Source organism: Apostichopus japonicus, chromosome 22 (genome assembly GCF_037975245.1).
Source record: "Apostichopus japonicus isolate 1M-3 chromosome 22, ASM3797524v1, whole genome shotgun sequence".
Classification (NCBI taxonomy): domain Eukaryota; kingdom Metazoa; phylum Echinodermata; class Holothuroidea; order Aspidochirotida; family Stichopodidae; genus Apostichopus; species Apostichopus japonicus.
Window position 1 is genome coordinate 18706804 of NC_092582.1, and position 19916 is coordinate 18726719.

The 19916-nt window shown below is 36.4% G+C and overlaps 1 protein-coding gene across 5 annotated transcripts in view; it reads right to left on the reverse strand.

The window, feature by feature from the left end:
• The window catches only part of LOC139964261 (voltage-dependent calcium channel type A subunit alpha-1-like), a 270526-nt gene that overhangs the window by 83254 nt on the left and 167356 nt on the right, over positions 1-19916 (reverse strand). For 4 of the 5 annotated variants that reach the window (XM_071965717.1, XM_071965716.1, XM_071965720.1 and 1 more), the window contains 12 exons: positions 19178-19309; positions 15670-15748; positions 14405-14522; positions 13519-13690; positions 12407-12474; positions 8797-8931; positions 7664-7751; positions 6183-6312; positions 4818-4987; positions 4138-4234; positions 806-966; positions 41-181 (listed from right to left, as the gene is read on the reverse strand). In XM_071965717.1, the coding sequence (XP_071821818.1) occupies positions 41-181; positions 806-966; positions 4138-4234; positions 4818-4987; positions 6183-6312; positions 7664-7751; positions 8797-8931; positions 12407-12474; positions 13519-13690; positions 14405-14522; positions 15670-15748; positions 19178-19309 (1491 nt within the window). The remainder of the gene's footprint in view (positions 1-40; positions 182-805; positions 967-4137; positions 4235-4817; positions 4988-6182; positions 6313-7663; positions 7752-8796; positions 8932-12406; positions 12475-13518; positions 13691-14404; positions 14523-15669; positions 15749-19177; positions 19310-19916) is intronic. The other variant, XM_071965715.1, reaches the window with a different exon arrangement.

Consider the following 19916-nt stretch of genomic DNA (forward strand, 5'->3'; position numbering starts at 1 on the left):
GAAATAAGGAAGATGGCAATAGCTCTTATCGTCTACTTACTCTGGCCAACCCTCTCCTGTAGAGACGGTGAAAAGTGTTAGTAAGGCCATAAAGATGTTGTTGAAATTGAAATCGTACAACTCCCACTCTCTTTTCTTCTGCTCTGAGATCTGGTCACCGTCAAATTCAAAGTACGATCCCCTGTAGAATAAATGCAAATTATTTGTAATTTTTTGTTGTTGTCTGAATGGTATATTATTTCATTTGGGTCTTTGCAATGCTAGAGAACATTACAAACACAAAAGACCAACATTAAACAGGTAATAAAGAAAAAAATGCAACTTTATGAACAGATATATGTACTCGATAAAACCATTTGGCAGTTTGTACTGATTTAATAAGTTACAAAAATTGTAGTTTTAATATAGCCTTTAGCCTCTGAAGAAGATCCTGCTAGGATTGAAACGTCAGGCCAACTTACTTTTACACATTCTATTACACAGGCTCTCTAGTGGATAAGCAGTTTGCTAACAGTTTTATTTTATTTTAGTTTTAATATAGAAATATTTCAATGTCCCACACATTTAATGTATACAAACATTTTTTTTTATATATCAACTACAAACTGTTAAATTTAATGCTTTAATTTCAATGTTCCTGGAGCAAGTTTGTGTTAAATCTATTACCGCCCCCCTCCCCCACAAAAAAAAAAGAAAAAAAAAAGAAAACAAAAAAGATGGAAGGACTGTTTGTTTCATTTCCAATCCTTGGACTGTTCCCATAATTAAATAGTATGTATCCTTCATATCCAGCTGAGAAACTTACTGGCATTCGTGTTCATAGATCTTGGCCCCGTCTGTACAGTAATAGAATTTGCCTTTGTAGAGCTGTACACCGATGACAGCGAAGATAAACATGAAGAGCAGATATACAATGGCGATGTTGGTGACATTCTTCACAGAATTTAACACACAGTCAAACACAGCCTACAGAAAAGAACAAGAAAGTATGAAGGAGAATGTGTAATGATCATTAATATTTACAGGAATTCATGGAAATTGTGTATTCCTGGGAAGTGCTATATTTAAGTGTTTGTCAACTGTGTATTCTAATTAGTGTTTACACGGGTCCAAAAATCGGGAACCGGGTACCCGAGGGCCGTTACCCGTTGGGTATCCGGGTACCCGGGAAAAAATTGTTTACCCTCGTGTATCACGATTTTCAAGAAATTACATATTGGATGCTGTAATAAATGCATTATATTCTCTGCTGACAATGTTTTCATGTTCAAATACGTAGGTGTAAGATAAGGTATAAAACCTCCCTCAATAATTTTTATTTGCTTCTGTTTCTTTCATTAACTTGTTAATAAATTAAATATTTAATTATAATTAACATTACTACTAACATCGCATTGCCGCCGCTGCTTATGCTAGCTCGTGCACGTCTATTGGATCAAACCATATAAATATCCAATTTAGCTCTTAAACAGTTTTTAATACTACTAATACCTATTATGCAGGCCCTGGGTTCGCATTAGCCGCGAGATTGCGCGATTCGCGCAATTTGAAATTGATTAGTAACGATTAGTAACGATTAGTAACGATTAGTAACGATTAGTAAAAAGCCACTTGCGGTAACTATTTTTTAGTTACCCCGTCTATAATCCATAAACATCGCGTAAAATTCCTTGTCAGCCTTTCCTTCTTTGAAATAAACGAATGAATAAATAATAATTTCTTCCACATGGTAGCCTAACACCACACTAAGTCAATGAGAAATCTGGCTAAGCCTAACCATCTGTTTACTTGCTGGAGTTGTGACGCAGTTATAAGACATCCATGGAATACTTTCGTTATTGCTGTTACGTTCGACCACATGGTTGCCTAACACCACACTAAGTCAATGGGGGTAGTCTAGCCTAGCCATCTGTTTATTAGCTGAAATTGTGATGCAGTTATAAGATATCTATGGAAAGATTTCGTTTTTGCTGTTATCTTTGAACACATGGTAGCCTAACAACACACTAAGTCAATGGGAAATCAGCCTAACCATCGGTTTGCAATTTTTTTTTTAAACAATCACACTTTGCGTATGATTCGGGTAATAAATTAGGAACCGGGTAGTATCGCGTCGGGCGGGTACCCGGGTACCCGGATAACCCGTGCAAACACTAATTCTAATACATACTTGGGGAGTGCTATATTTAAGTGTATGTCAACTATGTATTCTAATACATACCTGGCAAGTGCTATATTTAAGTGTATGTGAACTGTGTATTCCAATACATACCTTGGGAAGTGCTATATTTAAGTGTATGTCAACTATGTATTCTAATACATAATTGGGGAGTGCTATATTTAAGTGTATGTCAACTGTGTATTCTAATACATACTTGGGGAGTGCTATATTTAAAGTGTAGCCTATGTCAACTGTGTATTCTAATACATACTTGGGGAGTGCTATATTTAAGTGTATGTCAACTGTGCATTCTAATACATATTTGGAGAGTGCTATATTTAAGTGTATGTCAACTGTGCATTCTAATACATATTTGGAGAGTGCTATATTTAAGTGTATGTCAGCTATGTATTCTAATACATACCTGGCAAGTGCTATATTTAAAGTGTATGTCAACTGTGTATTCTAATACATACCTGGACAGTGCTAGTGTTTGTCAACTGTGCATTCTAATACATACTTGGGGAGTGTTATATTTAAAGTGTATGTCAACTGTGCATTCTAATACATACTTGGGGAGTGCTATATTTAAGTGTATGTCAACTATGTATTCTAATACATACTTGGGGAGTGTTATATTTAAAGTGTATGTCAACTGTGTATTCTAATACATACTTGGGGAGTGCTATATTTAAGTGTATGTCAACTGTGTATTCTAATACATATTTGGAGAGTGCTATATTTAAGTGTATGTCAACTGTGTATTCTAATACATACCTGGCAAGTGCTATATTTAAGTGTATGTCAACTGTGTATATCTAATACAAACATGGGGAGTGCTATATTTAAGTGTATGTCAACTATGTATTCTAATACATACTTGGGGAGTGCTATATTTAAGTGTATGTCAACTATGTATTCTAATACATACTTGGGGAGTGTTATATTTAAAGTGTATGTCAACTGTGTATTCTAATACATACTTGGGGAGTGCTATATTTAAGTGTATGTCAACTGTGTATTCTAATACATATTTGGAGAGTGCTATATTTAAGTGTATGTCAACTGTGTATTCTAATACATACCTGGCAAGTGCTATATTTAAGTGTATGTCAACTGTGTATTTCTAATACAAACATGGGGAGTGCTATATTTAAGTGTATGTCAACTATGTATTCTAATACATACTTGGGGAGTGCTATATTTAAGTGTATGTCAACTATGTATTCTAATACATACTTGGGGAGTGCTATATTTAAGTGTATGTCAACTGTGTATTCTAATACATACCTGGCAAGTGCTATATTTAAGTGTATGTCAACTGTGTATTTCTAATACAAACATGGGGAGTGCTATATTTAAGTGTATGTCAACTATGTATTCTAATACATACTTGGGGAGTGCTATATTTAAGTGTATGTCAACTATGTATTCTAATACATACTTGGGGAGTGCTATATTTAAGTGTATGTCAACTGTGTATTCTAATACATTCCTGGACAGTGCTATATTTAAGTGTATGTCAACTGTGCATTCTAATACATACTTGGGGAGTCCTATATTTAAGTGTATGTCAACTATGTATTCTAATACATACTTGGGGAGTGCTATATTTAAGTGTATGTCAACTGTGTATTCTAATACATTCCTGGACAGTGCTATATTTAAGTGTATGTCAACTGTGCATTCTAATACATACTTGGGGAGTCCTATATTTAAGTGTATGTCAACTGTGTATTCTAATAAACTGTGCCAAAGAGTGTTTTGATCTATTACAGGGCTTGGCTTGATCAATGTCAAGTTTGTGTATGCAAACTAGTGGGTATTAGTTCATTGCACTTTGTCCTACATTCAGGATATTGGCAATTGGGTGAGACTTAGTTATGATGGTGTGGTAAAGCAGGTGAGGGGTGAGGTGGGTAGGTAGGTTTGGGAAAGGGAATAGGGGGATGGAGGGGAGGCATTATGATACTTACTTTGAGCTTTGGTAGTCTCTTGATGGTTTTCAGAGGTCTCAGTACCCTCAGTACCCTGAGTGACTTGATAGTGCCCAGTTGGCCATTGGAATTCCCACTATTCAGATTGAAAGAAGAGAATTCACAGTATATGGCGGTATTTATACTCTCCCATTGCATATCACTATAATTAACAGTAGAACATACATAATGACCATAGAGTACTTCATTAGTATAAAACAGATCCACTCATATTTTATTGAAGTAACCAGCTTACTGACTTTTTGTTGGAAAAATTTGAAATTGACTGAGACATCAGTTATGAGCCGTTCTCAACAAGGTTTAAGGGTCTGGTGTGTGTGTGTCTGTGTGTATATCTATATATATAGATATATATATATACACATACATAACATATTACATATGGTTAGTCATTGGAAAAGATGAACGGTGTACAATGTTGACCAAAATGTATTAGATATTTCAATCCCCTCCCCCCGCCTCCTCATCAGTAACAATTATATCATATAATATTTATAATATTTCCAAGGAAAAACTTTGCGTAACATTCTGCATGTGTGGTGACACATGAATTAGGTTATATTTATATATCTACATATATCTATATATACCCTACCCCCACCGGCGATCGCATATATCAGGACGAACTACTCTTCAAGCACTTAACAGTGCCAACTCACCTTTCCACAACAAAAGCTACGAGGGCACACACAACCACCACAGCATCAAGTATATTCCATAAATCCCTGCAGTAGGATCCTTTGTGCAGAAAAAGGCCCATATCAATGATCTTTAGTATCAATTCAATGGTAAAGATACCTGTGAAGGCGTAGTCAAACTTCTTCAAAATCTGTTCCGAGGATCAAAAGACAAAAATTACGATAAGTTAAATTTGTCAAGATAAAGATGACTGAGACTTGAATATGATGTAGGGACGAGCAGCATTTGTGTACGTGTGTTTAAGGTAGGAGCGGTGTTTGTGTACCTGTGTTTGAGGGAGGAGCGGCGTTTGTGTACGTGTGTTTGAGAGAGGAGCGGCGTTTGTGTTCGAGTGTTTGAGGGAGGAGCTGCGTTTGTGTACGTGTGTTTGAGGGAGGAGCGGCGTTTGTGTAGGTGTGTTTGAGGGAGCAGCTGCGTTTGTGTACGTGTGTTTGAGGGAGGAGCTGCATTTGTGTAGGTGTGTTTGAGGGAGGAGTGGCGTTTGTGTAGGTGTGTTTGAGGGAGGAGCAGCGTTTGTGTACGTGTGTTCGAGGGAGGAGCTGCGCTTGTGTACGTGTGTTTGAGGGAGGAGCTGCGTGTGTGTACGTGTGTTTGAGGGAGGAGTTGCGTGTGTGTACGTGTGTTTGAGGGAAGAGCTGCGTTTGTGTACGTGTGTTTGAGGGAGGAGCTGCGTGTGTGTACGTGTGTTTGAGGGAGGAGCTGCGTTTGTGTACGTGTGTTTGAGGGAGGAGCTGCGTGTGTGTACGTGTGTTTGAGGGAGGAGCTGCGTTTGTGTACGTGTGTTTGAGGGAGGAGCTGCGTTTGTGTACGTGTGTTTGAGGGAGGAGCTGCGTGTGTGTACGTGTGTTCGAGGGAGGAGCGGCGTTTGTGTACGTGTGTTCGAGGGAGGAGCTGCGTTTGTGTATGTGTGTTTGAGGGAGGAGCGGCGTTTGTGTAGGTGTGTTCGAGGGAGGAGCTGCGTTTGTGTACGTGTGTTTGAGGGAGCAGCGGCGTTTGTGTATCTGTGTTCGAGGGAGGAGCTGCGCTTATATCCATGTGTTTGAGGGAGGAGCGGTGTTTGTGTACCTGTGTTCGAGGGAGGAGCTGGTTTTGTGTACGTGTGGTCGAGGAAGCAGCGGTGTTTGTGTACCTGTGATTTAGCGAGGGCGCTCGTTGTGTGTGGCAATGCAGATCTCTGGGATATTGCAGTTAGCAAACTGATGGTGGAAAGGAATATCAATGGCAATTATGGAACCCCCATTCTTCCCCCCCCCCAAAAAAAAAAACAATGACCAAAAACATATAAAAAAATATACTTAAGAGATCTGAAAGCTGTAAATAATTACCCCATTTCTAACGTTGGTGGAATCTAAAGGATCTTCAGCTGCAAGGGCGATACTACTCATTCCAATCACGATCATGATCATCAAATCAAAGTACCGTAGATTCACGATGTAATGGCAAAAGGTTCTCAGACTGTGTGAGAAGAATACAAAATGGGTTTGACAAAGCCAGACTTTGTTTATAACATGCATTATCAGATAGTGAAAAGTACATAATCGACGCATACTTTGAACCCCCCCCCAAACTCCCTTTTCCCCGTTCTTTTTCATAAGTGAGATTAAATTATTATTATTACTTTTGAAAACACCATCAAAAGGAGTGTTAGCTCAGTGGTTAACGCTGGTGCCTTCCAATCATAAGGTCCCCAGTTCGAGTCACTCCAAGATTAATGTATGTCGTCCAGTTACAGAGTTGTTGACAATTGACAATTCATAATCATGGACGTTAAAATATGAATCTAAGAGACTGACTTCGGTCAGCTTGCGGCTTTGATTAGCCAATGATGGCTTCTTTGCAAGTTCCTGCTTGCAGGAGCATCTAAAATACATACATACATACACACGTACCTAAATATGCATACTTATTACTTATAAAAAGCTGCTACAGACAGGGATGCCCTTTGTTTATTGTCAAAGGCACTTTACAGATCCATTTCATTTAATAAAAAAAAAAATCTTGCTGAATTGCCAATCTGTAAACTGCCAGCCAACAATGCTTTCTTCTTGATTTAAACAGGATATTGGTTTGACTTATCCTGTAGTAGTGTTAAACACACATTGTTTTAGGAACCTAGTGTTAAAGGCAATTATACTGTGCTAGAAAGTTGCCCTTAGACCACTTAAACCTCATTCTATACTACGTACACTATGAGGAGCTGCTCGGGTAATAATTTCAGAGAGTTGCAAAGAATTATGGGATGAATATTGCAATACAAGGAAGTAATGGTGTATTGGTCATGGTAATACCTTTTGGAATGTTTCAATGTAGGCCAGGGGTTTGTCAAATTAATCCCCCGTACAGGCATAAATATTAATTCATTGTTTTACAACTCTATCTATTAAAACCAGATCATGTTTTGTTATTTTAACCTCATGTTACACAATGAAACACACTTGGATAACATACAAACACCATTTGTCCTCAAAAATTGGACATGATTTGGATAATTAATCTCACGCAGTATTTTCTATTTATAGCCACCCAAAAAACTATGCCACCAAATATCGCGGGGGGGATATAAGATACTATATCCCCCCACCTAAAATAATGAGGGGGACATGTGCCCCCGTCCGCCCCATGATCGCCGCCCATGTCTGTATACACTGATTTTTGACATAGTTAATTATTAAAATAATTTTAATAAGAATTGAATATGCAAATTCAGCATTGTCATACACAAAAGAAAGTTAAAGGTGATGAATGAAGATACAGTTTTAAAAACCACACACAAAGAAATAATAAATAGATAAAAACGATGACTTACGGGTTGGTTGTACTAAAGATAAAAAGGGAGCTATAGGGTACCATTGGTTTGGGGGTAAAGATATTTTCGTCATCCTCTTCCTCTGTACCTGGTGAAAATGGGAAAATATCACCTATCAAGAACAGTTTGTTGTTACGATAACAATGGTTTGTTAAAAATAACAATGGCTGATATCTACTGCAGCTTAAAAATGCCAACAAGATAAGAATTGATCTTAACCCTAATGAAGTGGACATTTTTCAGAAGATAGCAAGAAATGACAAACAGTTGACATTTAATAATTGTTCTTAAAATATTATTGGAAATGAGCAATTGGAAAGAAGTCAGCAATTAATGATTTCACAGAAAATTGTTGAATTGTAAAGATACTGCAATTAATCATGTGAAATGTTTGTAGACAAGATATTATCCCCCTAACTGAACATTCTTCCTGAACAATGTCAACTTATTGCCGTAAAGATATCCCTCATGGTACTTTTAAGCTGCCCTGGGTATCAACTTTCAAAAGAAAATAATGCAGAGACCAAACAAAACTGGTTAGCAAGAAAGGCATAACAAAGAATAGCGTGGGATTATTAGCCAGGGCATCCATTCAGTATCACTATATATTCATGAGACGTGAACTTACCATCTCCTCATACTGACTGTAATTTTGCTTTTCACCGACTTGTAATATATTATCCTAGGACTCACAGCCTTAACTTGTTCAACAAATCCCATAACATGAGACACCGTGGATGTTTTGGTCTTGAGAGTTCAAAAGAATTTGAATGGTTGTACCATACATATGTAATGTACCATAATCAAAAGTGTGATGCTGAGTGGGCTGCAGCATCCTGCAACTAGGCTGCAAAGGACATGATCTATTGGAATTTGAATGGTTGTACTATACATATGTAATGTACCATAATCAAAAGTGTGATGCTGAGTGGGCTGCAACATCCTGCAGCTAGGCTGCAAAGGACATGATCTTTTTAGGATCAACAGTTTTACACAATAGACATTGATAGTCTATAGAGAGGATATTGATTCATCCTAGCTGAGCAAGGTTAACAAGAAACAAAATCAAACAAAAAAACAAAAAGAGAAGGAGAAAACATAATTTATAGGAAAGAGACGAGATGTACAAATACCTGGTTGTGCAGAAAAGTCACAGCAACAATAACACATACTGTTAATATCAACCTTGCAAGGGCAGGGCAGAACTGAGGAAATGCCGTAAACATTTAACTTGAAGAAAATAGTGCGTATAGGACTCCAGTTAGGGTCTGAAAGAAAAGGCATGGCGTGTAACAGGAACTACAAAGGAACAGAATATTCATCAAAAACAGCTAAAAACATTTATGCAAAGGAAAACAAGTAGCATTAATCATTAAATGCATGAAAAGAAGATCAAAACAAACACACAAGAAGGAATTAAAACATAGAATAAAAGTCAAGTACAGTGAGTCATTTTAAAGTTAAAGTTTCAGGAAATGTAAACTGATATTAATAAAAAGGAAAGTCACAACAAAGCCAAGAAAATGTTTAGCAAAGAGTCATAATTTAATTTGGACAAATATAGGCACAAAAATCATCTTTAAGGGTTTTGTTTTACTTCCTGAAAAAACAACCAACTTTATGACTATTCTTTCTCTGCTGCAAGTTTTTTAATTTTTTTTTTTAAATATCAGTCAAATTTTTCTATGAGCAGTTCATTAAAGGTAGGTTTGTGTGACTCTTCAAAACTGTCAAGTTTCAAATGAGTACAGGGATGAGACTGAGCCAGGGAAAAAAAATTTATCGATCGCCGTCCTGGGGGAAGGCTTTAAGGGAGGGGGTGTCCCCCTCCGCTTTAGAATTTTTTTGTCAGGTAAGGAGGGCTTAGATGCAAAATGGTGGACTCTAGATGGAATCTATCACATCACGCAACTCGCCAAAAAACTGTAATTTCTGCTTGTATAATTTATCCATTAGCTTTTTTGAACCAAAAAAAGGCTTTTTTGCTTGCTTTGTGCTACTTGATTCCACCACTGGTAAAATTCGGTGTTCCTTCCCTTTACAGTCCAGCATGTTCGGCAAAAAAAAAAAAAAAAAAAAAAAAAAAAAAAAAAAAAAAAAAAAATTAAATCAAAAAAATAATAAAAAATAATAAAAAACGCGAATTACGAGGAAAAACGCGAAAAAAAAAAAAACAAATCGAAAATCCGCGTTTCCGCGGAAGAGTCTCATGCCTGTGAGTAAAGAAACATGACCCAAATGCTGGTACCATGGACTCTCTTCATTAACTGCTACAAGATTCTGACTAACGAGATGCTTGAGTTTGTTTTATTATTGGACAAAGGAATTTGATCTCCACAACTCTTATACTGTCAGTTGGCGATGCGAGGACAGAAAAAAAAAATGGAATTGACTCTTATTTGTTTATGCAAAACAAAAAAAGGAGGAGAAGGGGAATAAGCATGGTAAAGGATGTACACAGATTGAATTGCTGCTAACGTAGCATATACAGTGTTCGATTTTTCCGGTATCGCATCGCAAAATGCGATCCAAAACGACAAACTTGCGAGACGTTTCCAAATCAGCATCGCAGATTGTGCCGATTTGTGCGATACAAATTCCTAGTCAGATTTGGGAGCAAACACTCAAACCTTAACTTACGAACTGTCGATCACAATGTAGAAGTTATAATTTATTGAGTTGATACTCAATGTACAACTTATTCACTTGACCGTATAGCGAAAAAAAACCTGAAAAAATAATATCCTACCATAGTTAAGTGTAAAGCAAATAGCCTAACCACCTCGGCGGTTACAGATCTCACGTAACTAAAAGGTTCCCTGGCAACGTGCCAAAAAAATGTTAACAAACAGGTGTTACACAGGGGATGAGCTCACAGTTGTTGGGAAGGTACCTGGGCAAATTCGCAGCACATGTACCGTGGTACAGTAGTTGGGAATAGGGTTAAACACTGCAGTTGTAAAAATGTACGCATAGTGCACGCTATTCATTGTTAGGCAGTCTAGAAACGGCGCTTTGCTGAACGTTGTTTGTTTCATAATATCGGAAGTTTTGTAAGTTGCACTTTTTTAAGATTGAAAGACAGATTAAATCTCTTTTCATTTTATAACATAATATAGCTACTTTAACTTGTCATTTTAAAATTTTCATCAGTTTCGTGACAATTTAAATAAAAAAAGTTGTCAGTATTTTGCATCCTCACCTGCGATTTTTTTCATCGCCAGACATCGCAAAAAATGACAACAATTTTCGGGGGCTTTCGCCCCCAGGATCCCCACGAGGGGTTCTACCCCATGACCCCACCATAGCCCTAAGACGGGCCCCTGGACACCACGCCTTTATGCTCGCACGTTACGCGTGCTAGGCAGGCGAACACCGGCGGGAAATCGGCAGTGTGTTCGCGGGAAATTGAACAAGGTTTTCCAACGCTGCTGAACTGTGCAGTTACTGTATGCATCATGTTCAAGGTTTTCACGGAGGCCTTTGAGGAAATGAAATGGTTAGTACAGTGTATATATGCTGCACTAATGCTGTGTGTAGGCCAAGGTTCACGAAGGTCATTGGTTATATTCGCGCGCCGTAGACGTGTTTTTAGATGTTACGGAGAGTCAGGTTTCCATGGATATTAATCGAAAATGAATCTGAGTTTAACTGACGCTAAAGAAATGGATCGTCTTGGGCAGATTAACAAATCATTGCAAGTATAAATAAGTACAGGTAGCTCTGCTGTTAAAAAGAAAAGTTCAATATCGGTTTGCTGTTATCGGCAATTAGGCAAAATTTTACCGATACCGATATGCTGCCGATATTGCAAATATCGGCCGATACCGATATTGAAAACGATTATCGTAGCAACACTAGTATAAATAATAATAATAAACAAACATTTTCTAGTTAATACATTGATCGCCAACATTTGGTCCGTTTTGTGGTAATTTCAAAACTGCTATTCAATATTGGGGAACTGCTATGCAACAAAAATATTGTATAGCAATTGTCGAAATTTGTTGCTATGCAATTTTTTGGCCATAAGTCGAACACTGAGCATATATTAAACATGAAGTATTAAAGAGGACAGATGATTTCAAAAGGGGACACTTGGATAATTTTGACATGCCTCGTTCACACTGAGGACGGAACTATCGAAAGGTGTACATGCAGGATATGTGTTCTCCAAAAAAGTCTTAGAGAGACGTTTCAAATACATCAGATCAAACAATAGTTTTCCTGTTAACAAGGCTATAGATCTTAGAAGTTGAAGTTGAAAATATGATGGTTAAATTCAGCTATTGAAAATAATCTGACAGAGATGCTTGAAAAGGGGATGGCGGAGATTGGGGGGGTGGCTTAGAGAGTTCCCAATAATATGAGTGAAGAGAAAGAAATCAGTAAAAAGGAACAACTAAAGCAGGTAGAAAGCATATGAATCTAGTAAAACAAGGATTATGTTATTCTTTTTCTTCATTGTGCATACATTTATTCCATTCTTGGGGGAGAGGGGGGGGGCAAAACATAATATTAAATTGCTACTTTGATAAGTTCAGCATTGAACTTTATCCTCTTTGAGTATGTCACCACTATATTCCCACCTGAGGGATATGGTCACATGGCTAGGTTAATCCTCCCCCACACCCCTCCCCACCCCCCAACCACAACAGCACTTGATATTGCCAATGCAGTCACTTCTCAAACAAAAGGAATACATTGTTTCAAAGAAGCTATTGACAGTATTCATCATTCTACCTGGTTCTGGTTCTTGATGGTCTCCATTCAAGCCTTGCCCCTTTGTGTCTTTACTCTGGCCATCCTCTCTGTTAAAAAAAAGTGAAAAAAGAAATAAAGAAATAAAATGACAAGCTGGTAAGATGGTTTACATGCTAGTACATCCACATACTCCTAAAGCTGTATGGTGACTTAAATTTGGCCTCAGTCTGCCTTGTGGCATATACCATCAAAGAGAGGATACAGCTGCCAAACAATCATAACCTGCTGGTAAAGTGTTACCAAAGAATGGTGAAATGAATTTAAAAAAACAAAAACAATTTTGCACATGACCAAACATTGAACATTACATTTGTCTGTGGGACACAAAAAGTTGTTCTCTGTTGGTTCATTCCAGTTTTGTTACTCTCTAATTATGAACAGTTAATAGGTGGCCAAAAGTGGTAGGCCCCGGAGGGGCGGGAGGGGGGTGGGGGGTGGAGAGAGGGAGGGGTACCTAATTTATGTGGGAACACGGTTTGGTTGGAATACCAGGGAGCCCAACATACGGTGAATTTAAATTCCTCGTTTTTAGATACTTCTACGTCTCTACCCATATATATGCTGTAACAGCTCTACTTAAAAACACAAACTATACTTTGTAGCAGCTTACTTTATTGATTTTGACAAAATAATCTATTTCTCTGGTGTCTATTTAAATCGAAGTCCAGTAACAAAGCAGTCCATATAAAGCAAAATGAAACAAATTTGTTATCCACTGGGAGAAAAAAAAAAAAATTGGGGGGGGGGGGATTTTTTCCTAGTTTACTCCTTTATATGTGAGTAATAGAGAAGTCTGGGAGACCACATTTGAAGTCTTAAGTTTAATATAATGGTTAATTACTTATCAATTGCGTGTGGACTTTGGTGACAAAATGCAGATGGATGTGTTTAACTTTGATTAATCAAGATGATACTTTAGTGTAAGTAACATTTCATCTGGTTTGATAATTTTCTGGTAAAATGGGGTGGACCAACACTATAACAGTGCTTGAAAATTGGAACAAATTGATCTGATTTCCTGTTGCCATTTTGCTTTGTGTCTCGCAATATTGACTGTTTCAATAAATCGTAATCGTGCTCTGTTGACTCACATTGCCAGGGGTGAGGTCCTTCTACTGGTCCGTGGTGTGTTGGTGAGAGCCTCCACTTCTCTCTCAATCTGTTCTCTAGCCTCTTCTTCATCCACTTTGTCTAACCTTGTGAGTTCCTGAGCATTGGCCAAGTTGTCCACAGCGATGGCAAGGAAGACATTCAACAGGGTGTCTGTCATTCTGAGTTAAAGGAAGCTTTGAAAATACCGAGTTCATGTCAAAAATACCACGGCCTAAAGGTACAATTTCAGTCAGAGTTTGTGAGGAAATTCACCTACAGCACATGTGTTGAAAAGTAGATTTTCAGATTGTGAGATAACAAGATGTATAAAACAAGAATTCATGTAAATTGCAGCCCAAAACTAGAAATGTCTTTCTCAGTCCACAACAGTTCATCTAAATCAAATCTGCCACTCCCAAAAATGTTCAGTGCCCCCACTCAAATGAAATTTGAAATGAAGTCCAAAAAAAGAGAAACCCTTTTGCAGGAAGATATCCAACTTGTATACGTCTACTGAATTTATGTTACTTATATCTTCCTCCAAAAGTCTGCTGATTTGAAGCTGATGTAAGTTCTGGAAATGAGGAAAACGGCAGTGATTCAAGTGGCTAGTCCCCACATTGACCCCTCACCAGGGACCCTTTGGCAAACCCCTCAACCCCACACCAAGATGACTTTGCACTCCATGCTTGCTCTGCCTCCGCCACCTGTTTGCACTACCCACATTTTGTGCCCTCTCTCCCCCACGCCCCCCCCCCCAAAAAAAATTACAAAACAAAAATTTGACAAATTCCATTGAGTGTGTTCAAATAGCGATCATTAAACGTCTTCTACAATTTTTTGGGATTTTCTCAAGAGCAGGTATTGAGTATGGCAAAAGGATACAGTTGCCAAATAGCACCAGAATAACAAAGTAGATGGAGGCAAACATTCCTTTCTCCACTCCGCCCTGGGATTCAATACCATAGTACATTACAGTGTTCCAATCTTCACCTGTCAGTATCTGCAAAACAAATAAGAAAAACACCAGAGTATCAAACAAGCTATCTTTATGGTAGGTTTAATAAATCCAAAACCAACGACATCTCTATATGATAGGTTTCATAAATCCAAAACCAAAGTCATCTCTATACGATAGGTTTCATAAACTCAAAACCAAAGTCATCTCTATATGATAGGTTTCATAAATCCAAAACTAAAGTCATCTCTATATGATAGGTTTCATAAATCCAAAACCAACGACATCTCTATACGTTAGGTTTCATAAATCCAAAACCAACGACATCTCTATACGATAGGTTTCATAAATCCAAAACCAAAGTCATCTCTATACGATAGGTTTCATAAATCCAAACCAAAGTCATCTCTATATGATAGGTTTCATAAATCCAAAACTAAAGTCATCTCTATATGATAAGTTTAATAAATCCAGAACCAACATCTCTATATGATAGGTTTCATAAATCCAAAACCAACGACATCTCTATACGATAGGTTTCATAAATCCAAAACCAACGACATCTCTATACGATAGGTTTCATAAATCCAAAACCAAAGACATCTCTCTATGATAGGTTTCATAAATACAAAACCAAAGTCATCTCTATATGATAGGTTTCATAAATCCAAAATCAAAGTCATCTCTATATGATAGGTTTCATATATCAAAAACCAAAGTCATCTCTAAACGATAGGTTTCATATCCAAAACCAAAGTCATCTCTATAAGATAGCTTTAATAAATCCAAAACCAAAGTCATCATCAATCTAGGTACCTCGGCAGGTAGGATCAACACTCCTAAAGAAAGTGATGACCCAAAAAGGGAATTGAAGATGTGGAGCGACTGACATTTTCTCCATTTCCAAAATGGTACTTTCTGTTTTTTCAATGTAGGCTATTTCCCCTCCTGGCTTTCCCACCTTCCCATCCCTCTCCCCTGCCCCCCCCCCAATAAAATAAAATAAAATAGGGACCTATATTTTCCTTTCATAGTACACACAAGCCATATAACTTTTTGAAATACTACTATAACCATTTTTAAATACAGTACACTAGAATCTCATTGCTATTAGGCTGCATTGTGGCATGTACAGGCAGGAGATACTGCTTGTTAAGACGTATACACATTATAATAAGTGAATGTGATTTACCTGAAACACTGTCATCAGAGCGATAGGAAATGTATCAAAGTTGCTGGTTGGTTTGGCTTCCCGATGATTGAAGTTAAAGCTACCATATTGAAAATGGTAAAAAAAAAAAAAAAACAGTAGAGCATAACACATAGCGTCCACGCTATAGCACAACAAACATATTTATATGAAAATAGCTGTTTAATAATATCTTACGGAATGTACCAAAGTTTGAATACTAATTAATTTACAGCATCTAAGGTAAGAAATTATGGTACAAGATTGAACAAAACAACATATTATTGCTCATCTGAAGAATCTCTCTTGGGTATCGATTATCTTTGATTGATATCAAACATTTGAAGATGTGGTATTAAATGCTAGAGAAGAAAAGTCAAAGATAGTCTTGATAACTTTTGTGTACGAACTATTGATCAATTTTGACCTCCTATTTTATTGGCTTTAAAACATGTTTCTTTTGGACAATTTTTTCCGCCAATAAAGTAGGCAATGAGAGATGGCTTGATAATATTTACAAGACTTATCTTCATGATTTTGGATGAATATTCATGTATAAACTTTGAGAATCAGACAAGAGTTTTTCAGGATGGCCTTTGAAATATTGAAGACGATAACCTCTAGTGATATCTTATGTAACTTTATACCACTTATCTTAAAAAAACACAATTTCTCTTGATTGGAGATGAATCTTGTCTATGCATATACAATGTATACACTTAGAAAGATGCTTTAATATCAACTAAGTATTAATATCAATAATATTTTATGAATATGAGCAAAATTTTGAAATATTTTACAATACTTAATAATGTGAACGGTTAATAAAGTGTTCATATTTTAAATGCTTTCACAAACAGCTGGATGTATTTTTTTCCCAGAAAACTGGATGAGGCAAAAAAATTGTGACATTTGCCAGAAATCTTTTGAATTTTGAGGTCATTTTGCTGTACACAGATATGCATCGCCCTCCCCTTACTCAAGGGCCCATGAAAGACATATAACCTTGCATATAGCTCTTTGGGGTGTGTAAGATAGGATGGAATTTGTGGAAGCATTTCATACGACTGATTAAGGGATGACTTTACACAGAACTTTTTTCTTTATGACAAAAATTTGATTTGTATGGTAAATGAGGAAGGCCTGCGCAATTTGAAAGCCATCTATGATAAAGCTGTTATTTCTCAATACCTAAGAGTAGTATTGACAAGTAAATCATGACTGATTGCTGTTTTTTTTAATCGTCTGTAAAAATAGAGATTTTCTAAATTCTCTCTTAAAAGTCATCCTTTAAAATGTCATCAAAAAGTGGTAATTAATACTTTAAAACTAGTTAGTACATTGATATAAATGTTGTTAATGATATTACAGCTTAGATATCTATCATGATTTTTTTTAAATGTTCATATTAGTAACTGAAGTCTAAATGTAGAATTAATATTGTGATTTTATTTATTGAAGAGTATAATTGAGATTATGAAAGATAGGGTGGAGAAAAATTAATCAGTTATGGATGATTTTTTTCCTTTTTTTATAAATTTGGATATAACTTGTAGGGGAGAATATTAATTGAGAGACGTACAATATTTTCCTCTTTTATCATCAATTTACCTCAATCGATGCGTTGATAATAGTGCCCTAAATCTACAAACTGATCCTGTTTAAGCCTGCACTTTCTCAAAACACTTCAAAACCCTTTATAATTGACTCTTAAATTTCCCCCCAGTTTTGCACTTTTTGTTGATCGACTACATGTACAGTATATGGAGCAGGATTGAACCTTAGTTCTAGCGATCAAACTACTTAAATATTGGCACTTTGGACTTGCACAATTGGCAACTACTGTAAATGATAATAGCTGACACATGTTTGATTTGCAAACATTTCTCACCACCAAAACAAAGAAAAAATGAATTGAAAAAAAAGTTATTAACTTTCGTTAACATAATTTTTTAAACATTTTGTTCATGTTCACACTAAGTCTACTAGATTTGATTTCTTGTTTTTGGGAGGTCAACTCAATCGTTTCTTTCAATTCATATAAAGACAAATTCACTGTTTTGAAAGCTTCAGCAGAAAACAAACACAGAATTTTGAGAGTATATAAAACCACATTTTCACAATAAAACGAATAAGAAAGCTGTGAGTTCCCCAAATAGTTCAACAAAGACATCAATTATTACTGAGCAAGAATTTTTTCCCCCTCAACTTTTCATGGTATCAGTTTGAATTGGTAATAATCTCTAAATGTGAGGACTAATAATTTCCATTATTTAATATATTTATAATAACAATTAAATTGGTGGAGGATGAGCAAAATCTTAATTGAAAGATTATCTCATTATTGAAAGACGAATTTTCCCTGGTTTTGGAGGCTACAGTTTGAGGCATGTTTGCTCTTCTACTTCACCCAGTAGTTTCTTCCTTCTCTTTCTAAATAAGTTCGTTTCTTTTCTGTTTTGGTTATGATAATAATTACCCATAATTCATTCATGTTGACCTTTGTTTTAACTATTGGGGAACTTTGTTCTTGGCAGATTGGAATCACAAAGCAACATTTTCCATCCATGGCAAAATTTCGAGACAGATCTTGAAAAATCTAGATAACCGTCCTTGCTATCCATATTACATCAATGGTATTATTAAATGACTATCAGTTAACCCCTCAATTTGAGCAGGTTATGACTATTTGCTTAAAGATTTCTTACAGTTCTTTCTGGGAGGCTCTACTCTTTCAAAGAAGGATCTCAAAGCATTGAGGAATGTTAAATTAGAGGATAAGAGGATAAATAAGACGACAAAGTCTCCTGTAACAGTGCTGGTAAAATGCTTGAGCAGGAGTGATGATTATCTAACATTCTTGCATATTTGGAGAGTTGATGATGACCAATCTTAACTTCTTACTTTGTTGTACCATGAGAGGGATGTTAAACAGCAAATTGTGTATTTGTTTCAAAGACTGCCAAAGACTTACAAAACTAAGTATATTTCTTTTTAGGCAGAAGAAATATCAATTGGCGATAGATCGGGTTTTTACACGGTTCAAACTGATTCTGTGTAGTTTTCTAACTGGATAAGTAACTCTAACCACAAATTGCCCAACATTGTCAAGTTCTTTATTAAATTTTCTTTCCTTTTTTTTTGGAATTCAGCATTAATGTTCAATTCTTTTTCTTCACTTGGATCATGATAAAGAGATGAAGGTTTTTTTTTTAAATTTTCACCACTGACAATGAAAACTATGAAACCTAAATATTTTGATGAAATGGATAGCAAAGAATTATCTAGGACCAAAACTATTTGACTTCACCCCCCCCCCCCAGTTAATAAACGTCCTTCAATAAAACATCATCAAAAGTATCAAGAAAGGCAGGCAGTTTCTGTTTTTTCGATGAATATGGAAGATCGGAGCTTTGTAATGCCAATCTTGACTTTTACTCTCTGAATTAAAAAAAAAAAACTTTTTTTTTTCCATATTTTTTTTTACTGATGAAATATACAGCTGGATTACCTGCCGCCAAACAGCTGCATTCCAAGAAGCGCGAATATGAGAATGAACAGGAAAAGAAGAAACAAGAGGCTGACGATGGAACGCATACTACTCAAGAGTGAGATGACCAGGTTCCGTAAGGAGGACCAGTATCTGGTGAGTGACCCCCGTGAAAAATAATGGGTGATGGCAGAAAAAAAAACCAAAAAAAAAAAAAAAAACGAAAAATAAGAGAGAAAGAGAAGAAAAAACATAAATACAAAAGTAAAATGATGATCAATATGAATTATCATGCAACAAAATGATTTAAAATTTTCTTCAAAAACAAATTTTTCTTTGTTTTTTATCCTGTTGATGGGTTTAAAAGCCCTGAAAATAAGAAAGAGACTTAAAAGTTTATTTCATGAGTGTAGGGAGAAGAAGAAGAGAATGAAAGAAATGGCAGACAAAAAGAACAAGGAGTCACCGATGACATCATCCAAATGGATGACATCATCCAAATGGATTTTTTTCATTTGATCTTATAATGTTGACGTGTATTTTTATTCTGTCATATGATCATCGTGGTATTTAATAGCCACAAGCTCAAGTTTTCGCAAGTTTCAATCAATGTGGACGATGAGCTGTATCTTTTTGTTATTGGAGGGTGTGAGGTTAAATGAGGTGTTATATGTTTTCATCACTGGGGGGTAGAGAGGCAGGGGTTAACTCAATAGCTGGTATTTTCAGATTTAAGCACATTGCTGGCGGCGGTTTCAGT